Here is a 10,374-nt window from a genome sequence, read left to right as displayed (position 1 = left end):
TTTGATTATGAATTGCGAAAAACTAGCTGTGAACTAGCCACGGAATGTGTGTAGCTCAAGTTTTGTTAAAAACAAATTGAACTTACAGACTTTAGCTTTTCGATGCCTCTGATACAGCCTTTGATGGAGAGATTCATTGTCTGGTCGATTAGGGTTTTAGTTGGACTTAATTAAGTAGCACTTCGCCATTTAACACTACTAAGGGTAGCCAACCAGGCTAAAACTTTTTTAAATTGCTGTAACAAAAATCACAATATGTATGTTTGACATTATAGAAAACCGACGCCAGGGGGCGGCAAGATACTTTTGAGTTCATTTGCATCCGGATCCATTGATAACCATATCCTTACCCCCGCTAACAAATTCCATCGCATTTGTCCAAGAATATGCACCTTCTGAACCATTTGTCGCACAGAGATTTATTTCTAAAAGAGGGGACTTCATTCTACGTCTTTGAAAATCACACCAAACAAGTCAGCTATCCGTTTTTATGTAGCCTATACCAAATCAATGCATTTGTATCTACTTCCATTCAGGTGGTGGAGCAAGATATAACATCCACTGACAGCAGAGAATGCATGCCCCCTCCTTCTCTTTCCTTTATTTTCAGTCATCTATATTTGAAATTGGGATTGTGATATTAATGTCAGCTGCTTCCCCTTTGCTCTCTGTGCTCTCCTCCCCCCATTGCATCTCTGCTCCTCTCCCATCCTCTCTCTTCCTCCCTCACTCACATTATCACCTGCAGTGGGAGGAGCAATCGGGGAGCAGTGCTGCGCTCTGACTGGCCGGGCCGGGAGGAGGCTGCTGTGACAGGGCTACTGCGCAGAAGCACCGCAGCAGCAGCAGTCCAGAAAAGGCAAGCTGGCAGCATCCTCTCTATCTCTCTCTCTCTCTATCTCTCTCTATCTCTCTCTCTCTCCTGTTTTTCCTCCCTCCCCCTTTCCTCCATCACTTTCTCTCTATCTTTCCTTCCTGCACGTTCTCTCTCTTCCTCTCTCTGTCTCTCTCTCCCTCTGTCTGTCTCTCTCTCACACACACATACACACACACATACACTCTGTCACACACTCACACACTCACACACACACACACACACACACACACACACTATCACTCTGCAGCAGCAGGAGGGTAGCGGACACACGGAAGCTGGTAGGTGGAGAACAGGCCCTCATTTCTATCTGTCCCTTTCTCTCGCGTGCTCTGGTTGGATTTTGTGCTGCAGAGAGCAGTGACTCGCTCCTCGCGCCCTCCTCGCGCTCTCCTCCACTCTCCTTCAAGGACTACCGCACCCTGCCACCAGCAGCGGCTCTCCTCCTTGTTGCCGGCGGAGACGGAACTGCTGCAGCAGCAAAAGGATATTACCACACACAGAGGGAAAGGACGGATGTGTGGACGCACTCGCTTACTCTCTCTCTTTCACACACACACACACACACACAACACACACACACATACACACACATACACACACGCTTACACTCGTACACCCACGCAGGCATTGTCACACCTTTGCTCGAAGGGCCTGTTCACCTCGCATCTTTCTCTAGCTTGTTGCCGGGCAGTATAGGAGCTGGGTGCTGAGTGTCCTGTGTGATTAATGTGGCGGGGCCGGAGACCACTGAGCATGTGTCTGAGTCGGTGGGTCTGAGTGTGTGCTGCTTAGCGACATCGGTGTAGGGCCACAGCATGGGTGTGAGGCGTCCTCTCCGGTCGGTCAGGCATTAGTGGGCTTCTGCATCTCTCTTTCGCTCTTTTCAACCCCTTTTCGCTGCCTTCCCTTCCTCCCTCTCTTCTCCCTCTTCCTGGTGGGTGCTGCCCCCTGTCTGATCTCTATTTGCCCTCCACAACGCCTGCGACTCTCCTCCTCCTCCTCCTCCTCTCCTCCATATCCGCGGCTGGAACGTTTCCTACCCCCAGGATGCCGTGTGCCGGGCCCTCTTGCTAGGCCACAGCAGCATGGGCGGTGCTCCAGGGGGGCGAGGCAGTACGGATTGGACGGCTCACCTCCGGACGGGCGCGCTCGGGCACCCCGCCGCTTCCGATGGGTGAGGACGGCGAGAGCCAAAAAATCAACCACAGCTTCCTCCGAGACTATGTCACCGAAGGTAAGTTCAGCCTGTGTTCTGTATATGGCTTTCTTTCTTGGGGACACCTAAGGAGAGCATCTCTGCCAGCAGGAGTAACTGTAACTTAGTGAACTGGAGTAAAAAGCTGGCTTGAGCTTTTTTCAGCTTTTTAGTGCTTATGTGGGTGGTTTGATGATGCCGGAAAAAAAACAAAGACAATGTACAGGTGGGGAAGCAGGTAGTGTTTTTTGGGAAGGTTGAAATGAATGATGAAGGATGATTTCATCTGTCTTGATCTCTATGAGGTCATGGACTCAGGCCCCGTCAGTTTGTTATATGACACTGCCATTAGTGTGGCCGGGAGTGGGTATTTATAGATTATGGAACTGAGCATTGAAACGGAAGGTGACATTCATTTGAATTGACTATTACAATAAAAACAGGATCAGTGTATCCTTTTTTTCTCTCGCCTTCTTACTAACTGATAAATCACAAGACGTTTAATGCCCTCCGTGTGATGTGCTATGTGGCAGCAGGGCTGATATTGTGGGGAACATTACTGGAAATGTTGAATCTGAAGAAACTGCTGTAGTCAGCAGACATTTCTACTACAGCAGTAGACTCGTTACGCCTGACGTGGGCAGAATGGAGCAAAATAATCTTGTGTGTACTCCGTTACTGTGGAAAAAAAAATATTGAAAGCATTGGACAAGGTTATTAAAGGAGCATCTAAACCCTAATGTCTGCCCTCCCTCCCTTCCCCTCCTTCATCCTCTCCCCCTTTCCCTCAGCTGATGTCATATCTACGGTGGAATTTAACCAGACGGGGGATCTGTTGGCGACGGGGGACAAGGGGGGGAGAGTGGTCATCTTCCAAAGAGAGACTCAGGTACAGTCGGCTGCCGGGAGCTGTGTGGAGGGGCAGTGAGGTGACACGTGGTGGAGGAGGGTTGTGTAAAGTGTCATGTTGCATGTACAGTAAGAAAGCAATCTTTGCAATAATGTCTGATTGCTTTATTCAGTGGTGTTACTATTATCGAAAATACACTGTTTGTTTAAAGCTTAATGCATGTCATGACTTGCAAAAGTGGATGTAGGTGGTGGTGGTGAGATTGATGAGCATGACTGTGCAGTGAATGTTTGATAGTGTGAAACATGCTGCATTGTCGTAGATTAGATATGTAACACGATACAGGCTTTGCATGGGATACAGTGCTCCTTATCTGTCTTAGCTTGAACCTCAGTTTTGAATTTCATCAATGTGGAAATTATGATCTCTGTTTCGCTCTCTCAGTGTCTCTCTGCGTGTGTGTGTGTGTGTGTGTGTGTGTGTGTGTGTGTGTGTGTGTGTGTGTGTGTGTGTGTGTGTGTGTGTGTGTGTGTGTGTGTGTCTCTCTCTCTCTCTCTCTCTCTCTCTCTCTCTCTCTCTCTCTCTCTCTCTCTCTATGTCGCTTTTTCTCTTTTTATCTCTGTCTCTGTCTCTGTCTCTTTCTCTCTCTCTCTCTCTCTCTCTCTCTGTGTCTTTCTCTGTGTCTGTCTATCTGTCTCTGTCTCTGTCTCTGTCTCTCTCTCTCTCTCTCTCTCTCTCTCTCTCTCTCTCTCTCTCTCTCTCTCTCTCTCTCTGTATTACTCCACAGACTAAAGGGGAGCCAGAGGAGCTAGGTGAGTCAGGCGAGTATAACGTCTACAGTACCTTCCAGAGCCATGAGCCTGACTTTGACTACCTGAAGAGCTTGGAGATTGAAGAGAAGATCAACAAGATCCGATGGCTACCACAGCAAAACGCTGCACACTTTCTTCTCTCCACCAATGGTAAGATTTGCCAGACCGCTGTCTACCTACCTAGTCTCCCTGTTGTATCTTTATGTTTATATATAGTATATTTTTAGGGGCTTTTATGCCTTTATTTGATAGGACAGTCTGAGATGGTGACAGGAAACGGGTGGGACAGAGAGACGGGGAAATGACCCCGGCCGGACTCGAACTGGGGTCCCCATGGGCATGCAAGCCCAAATTTGGGGGGCTTACCGAGTCTCCCTATTGTATCATTCAGCAAAAGCTTGTGTATCAGTCTGGTAACACAGTCTGTAACGTGTGGAGGAAAACAAGTCATAGGATACTGAAACTGCACATCAATGGAAAATCATAAGTGTCCAGTGATATTCTTTATTTGTGCCATAAAGCAGAGTACAGTGATTAAAAGCTATGGGCACATGTGGGATGGTATTTTTTGTTATACTGTAGTTACCCTACAATGTACCACCACATTATGTACTGTAATGTGCATCAGAGATCGACGGTATCTATGTAACAGAATGATCATACTCTTAAGATGATTTCACGGCAGTTTTGATAAAAAAAATGTTAGTATTCATACTGTCATTCCAATTATTTTCTAATTCACCTTCTCATGTTTGCTAGAATGAGAGTTGGAAATGAATCTGAGAAGAAAAACACTAGTTCATGCGGTGCCACTGTTTATTAAGCTCTTATCCCTTCCCATTTTTCAGATAAGACGATAAAACTATGGAAGGTCAGCGAACGAGACAAGAGACCCGAGGGATACAACCTCAAGGACGAGGAGGGCAGGGTAAAAGACTTCTCCACCGTGACATCTTTACAGGTAAAGAAACTTTTCACAAAAATGACTATTTATTTGCTTAGTGTATTCAAGGAAACTGTCTTTTTGTTTTTACAAACTGAGCAGACTTTTAAATAAAAGAACAGGACATACCCTCGGACAAATGTTGACACAAGGAAATAATGTCTAATATGCACAGGCCCTATACTGTACAAGCTGCATTATAATGTATTAGCAGAGATTCTTTAAGTATATAGAGATATGCCAACATAATAGGTTTCTATGGGCACCTAACGTTACCAGGTTCCGGGTCTGCCTAAAGGGGCGTGTCATAATGCTCCTAGCATTGAATAGAACAGTCCTCAGGTCTGCCTAGGTCTGCCTAAAGGGGGATTTCCCCCCCAATAATAGAACCCGGAAACAATGGGCCAACGGAACCTCTCTCTCTCTACTCTCTCTGGTATTAGTCATTAAATCATGTTAAAAGGACAAGTGCGCTATTTTCAACATCAAGCCCCCTCACCATTTTCAGCTTTGTTGCTGTCTTCGCTTTTTTAGCAAATTTGGATTTTGAGTGGCTTTTGAGACTTTAGAGTGGCTGCCTATGGGCATGTCCAAATACCTTTTTGAAACCACCTTAAACATTTTTTTCAAGACTGTCCAACTCACCAGGTGTTCAGGGATATCCACTGGGATTCCATTGCAATTTTTGTAGCAAAACATGGCTTCTGTCGTGTTTTATGTAGCATTTTGTTTTACATCGATTTGCTTTAATTCACAAAATGGCAAATAAAAAATGATAGAAGCCATATTTGGCTTTAAACCTTGTTAGGGAATGCCAGAGAATACCCCTAACCACCTAGTGAGGTGCATACTTTTGAAAACAAATGTTTACTGCATTTTATAAGAACATATTTGGAGATGCCCATAAACGGCCATTGTAAAGCCAATAGAGACAAAATCTATATTAGCCAATTAACAGAGACAGCAGCAAACAACAACAAAAACGGTGATGGGGACTCTAAAACATTGCAGACAACCCAGTTAATGTTAAAAATAGTGCCCTTGTCCTTAAATATCCACATGTTACCTACTACTCTGACTTGCACGATTGCAAGTCTCCTAAAGACTGTAGTCTGGTCAGGCCATCTACAACACTTAAAATTCACGTGAAAAAGTGAACCAGTCAATTTTGAGCATTACCGGCAGTTCATTGGAGCGTGTTTAAGGCAATGATGCCCCAGTTCTGTTAAGTGAAGGAGTGGCTGGTCTAATTGATTGAAGCTTTATCTAGCAGCATACCGAAGCATTATAGTATGAGCGTGAGCTAGACACACCCTTTGCATCTCCCGTGGACAAATGTTGTTCATGGTTTGCCTGATTAGACTATAGACACAAAGTGACTTGCAGTCGTGGAAGCCAGGCTAGTTACCTACTGTACGTACACTCGTATTGTCATGGCTTTGTGGTTATGTTATGTTGGGGCAGCCGTGGCCTAGTGGTTAGAGAGTTGGTCTTTCAATCTAGGGGTTGCAGGCTCAAATCCCCCATGACCACTCCCTACATCTCCATCCATGGCTGAAGTGCCCTTGAGCAAGGCACCTAACCCCACATTGCTCCAGGGACTGTAACCAATACCCTGAAAAATAATAGTTGTAAGTCGCTTTGAATAAAATGAAAGCGTCAGCTAAGTGCAATGTAATAATAATAATAATAATAATTATGTTATTGAGCTGCTGCAATAGTGCTGACCCCCCCTGTCCGCTCCCCTCAGGTGCCGGTGCTGAAGCCCACTGACCTGATGGTGGAGGTGCGTCCGCGCCGCGTCTTCGCCAACGGCCACACCTACCACGTCAACTCCATCTCCGTCAACAGCGATGGCGAGACGTACCTGTCCGCTGACGACCTCAGGATTAACATGTGGCACCTCGACATCACCGATCGCAGCTTCAGTATCCTGCAGTCAGTTCGGCGGCACCCAAGAGCAGCTCACATGCCTGTCTCTTAGTGTGTGTGTGTGTGTGCGTGTCTCTGTGTGTGTGTGTGTGTGTGAGAAGGGAGTTGTTCTGCTATCCTTGTCTCTTCTAGTGACCTAAATGTCCCTAGTATGTTAGAAAATCAATTGAAGGGGTCATTTGTGGGGCCCAAACTAATGGAGCTGGTAATCCTATAGGCATACAAATATTCATTAAGGTTAAGGTTAGGGATTGTTTTGGTCCGTGTCATAGTTTAACAGTATTTCTTTAGTTACGGTTAGGGTTGATATGAATAAGAGTCAATGTGAGGGCCGTACATGGATAGATACAGTTGGGCAGAACGTGTGTGTGGGTGGGTGCGTGGGTGTGTAGATGGGTTTCTGTTGGCGTTCATGTGTCTGTCTACCCATCTACCCTAAAGGCAGAATTTTACCCAGCGGGTTGCTAGCGTCGCACCATAGGGAAGGATCATGGTTGGTCTAGGAATCTGGCCTCCGATCACAAGGCCATATCTGTGTGTGGAGGTTTCTTGGTTTTGAATCTGTGTAGTGAGTCATTTTGGTGGGCTTAGCACATTGACGATGTCTGTCCTATTACATGTAGTTTAAACGCCAACCGCTGGCCCCACCCACGACCTACAGCTTTGCCAGTGATGTGATTCCTTTCATGTTATAGTCTGTCTTGCCATGCAAGTTTATCTGTGCTGTCCAGAGGGGTAAAGATGTGAGCTGGCCGATGACAATAACATATAACATTAATATATTGCATTAAATGATGCGTGTTGGTACAGTGTTATTGTTCATGAGAGACTAGGTCAAACCAGCTGCTGTAATGTACATTTTGCCCTGGGTATAGCTCTGTATGTATATACTCTGATTTTGTGGTGTGACCACCGGTACATGTATCAATAGATAGCAGAATTCTCCTTCACCTTTGTTCATGGGTGTGGGTTTGCTTTTAAGCGGTGTATAAAACATCTGTCGAGGGGCAGGGCAGCCAGATATGGGCTGTTCAGTGTACTGTGATCTTCCCTGTGCCAGCGTGCTGACCTAGAAATGGGGAGAAACATCTATGGAAACATTTAAATAATTCACTGAGGAGGGAACACTCTTCTCTAAAGCACGAGAGGCATGCACTAAAGTAGTGGGTCTTTGTGTGATGTTATAAGTGCATTTTTACATGATTGTTTGTATGTTTGGCTGTGTGTGCATGTATGTGTGTGAGTGTGTCTGTCTGTGTGTGGGGGAGGTATTTTAACAACAGACATTACTTGTTCTTTTTAAATGGACATGGAAAGCAAAGTATTTTACAGAATGGATTTATTCAAATATAAATATTACTAGCATGACAAATACTACTGGTATGAGGGCTATTAGGATATTGGAATAAGTATTAAATGTATTATTCGGTATGATTGAAGTGCAATAGTAAGTAACCAGAGTTAGGAAAGAAACTAGAAAATAATCAGGTATCAGATACACAGGTATATGTACTGAATGTCTGACAATACAAAGCAGCAGAACGACATACATTTCAACTTGTAAATCATTTTAAGGCAATAGCATTAAATAGCAAAGGACCAACAAAGGTCGGCGTCTGCACCTGCACTTAACACCCGTGTATTGCTTGGTGCGTGCACTCCCAAAAAGTAGTAATCACTCAAGATAATGGAAAAAGTCTAACCTGAGACATTGAGAATGGACTAGCTCCGAAGCGTCTGTTTCTCCAGTTAACCTCAGACTTTTGTTGTTTAATTTCGGCTTCAATACACTTTTTCACACAAGGCAATAGCATTGAAATATTAGACATTTGTGAACTGTATGCCATATGCAGCATTTTCTCCTGATATCAGGTGCAAGACTTTAACCAACAGCACAGGCGTTTCTCCTTGACCCTATGGCGCATCCAGACATTGTAGACATCAAGCCAGTCAACATGGAGGACCTGACGGAGGTGATCACAGCAGCGGAGTTCCACCCCAAGCACTGCCACCTGTTCGTCTACAGCAGCAGCAAGGGCACGCTCCGCCTCTGTGACATGAGGGCCTCTGCTCTCTGCGACCGGCACTCCAAAAGTAAGCATGGGGGCGCTGGGCCCTGCCGTTGCCTAACGGTAGGGCACTGGGCTACTACACCGGCGACCCCGGTTCGATTCTGGCCGGGGTCATTTGCCGATCCTTCCCCGTCTCTCTCTCCCCACTCATTTCCTGTCTCTCCTCTACTGTCCTGTCAAAGATGAAGGTATAAAAAAGCCCTAAAAAAATCTATTAAAAAAAAAACAAGGGGCACTGGCTATGGAGCCACGCCTCGGCAGCGCTCTAAGCTCAGAAAAGACACAGAAGTGATCCCCATAGCGCAGGGGTGTCAAACTCAAATTGACTGAGGACCAAAATCAAAATCTGGAACGAAGTCGTGGGCCGAACTCAACAATTATTTTTTTAAATGGACTGAAATTGTGCATGCATGCACTTCATAATCATAGTTAAATTTCACATACACTCTTTCCAATCATATTTGTCTGTTCGTATGTGTCACATCCTGTGATACAGCAAATTCCATGTTCAAGTTGTGTTATGCTGTACATGAATGGTGTATGTGGGCCAACTGTAATGCACATTTGAAATTATCTCGCGGGCCAAATAAAATGGCTCCGCAGGCCATATTTGGCCCCCAGGCCTGAGTTTGACATCCCTGCCATAGCGGATGCTAATAATGTATGTTTTTCAAGCCAAGAGAAGTTATAGAAGTTTTTTTTAAATACATATATATTTTTGGGGGCTTTTTATTGCCTTTATTTGACAGGATAGTGAAGGTAGTGACAGGAAGTGAGTGGGCAGAGAGAGATGGGGATGGGTCGGCAAAGGACCCGGGCCGGGAGTCGAACCCGGGTCGGCCGCATAGCAAACGAGTGCCCCACATTTTGCACCACGGTAGGGCCAGAAGTTATAAAACTATCTACAGCACTGACTGGATACTAAATCTTTCAGGTCTAGGCCATAAGTCTCCAGTTGGAGACTGTTCTGAGTTGGCATACCATGTGAAATATCATCTTGTGCGGAAGGCATTATGCCTACATGGTTTTTAGGAAGTACTCTAAACACCACTCTAAAGAATGACCTTACCATGAACCTTTTAATTCAGCTGCTGTACCTATAATCAGTGTTAATAGGTTTAAATCTATTGATTTTACGGAGTGCTTTACGGAAAATGTATGTATATTTGCTATACAATGGATCTATGTAATGTATATGCTTACCGTCAGAGCACCATCGGCATCCGATTTCACTCTCCAATATCTCTGAATATTATTCAATGGTTCTGTATTTGAACTGAATGCTAGAGATTTTACCCATTCACCATATCCATCTGCAAGCTTCACTACACTATGCATCACTGCTAGTACTTAGATGTACTTAGTACTACAGATGTTCATCATGTGTCACTCATGTGGGCCTTAGAGGGATGGAATACTTGGAATGGATCGGGATACTCTGCATCTGTGCAGAATGATTGGTATTTGGACAATTTCTGCTGTCTAATTGTTTTTTTCTAGTTTTCAATGCAGAAGAAGTTTGCAACTTACACTGGTGTTTCACAATGTCACTACTTAAAAAATGTCATATTTCCGTGTTTGCTCACGTTTGTTCTCCAAGCCCTCATTAGTGTAACTATTCCAAAGGTGACATTTATCAATAAATGTATCATGGGACACAGCAGTGTTACACTCTTCTTCTGCATGGAAAACA

General features: G+C 44.9%; 1 protein-coding gene across 1 annotated transcript in view; it reads left to right on the top strand.

Moving 5' to 3' along the window:
* The first annotated feature begins 1,460 nt into the window (after nt 1-1,460).
* The window catches only part of ppp2r2ca (protein phosphatase 2, regulatory subunit B, gamma a), an 11,064-nt gene continuing 2,150 nt past the window's right edge, over nt 1,461-10,374 (top strand). Inside the window, exons 1-6 of the mRNA XM_063219271.1 lie at nt 1,461-2,111; nt 2,864-2,961; nt 3,710-3,884; nt 4,583-4,695; nt 6,428-6,605; nt 8,539-8,703. Coding sequence (XP_063075341.1) covers nt 2,048-2,111; nt 2,864-2,961; nt 3,710-3,884; nt 4,583-4,695; nt 6,428-6,605; nt 8,539-8,703 — 793 coding nt within the window. The 5' untranslated portion in view covers nt 1,461-2,047. The remainder of the gene's footprint in view (nt 2,112-2,863; nt 2,962-3,709; nt 3,885-4,582; nt 4,696-6,427; nt 6,606-8,538; nt 8,704-10,374) is intronic.

The sequence above is a fragment of the Engraulis encrasicolus genome, chromosome 16, assembly GCF_034702125.1.
Source record: "Engraulis encrasicolus isolate BLACKSEA-1 chromosome 16, IST_EnEncr_1.0, whole genome shotgun sequence".
NCBI lineage: Eukaryota > Metazoa > Chordata > Actinopteri > Clupeiformes > Engraulidae > Engraulis > Engraulis encrasicolus.
The sequence above is the reverse complement of the archived record's forward strand: the minus strand, read 5'-3'. Positions and strand labels throughout refer to the sequence as shown.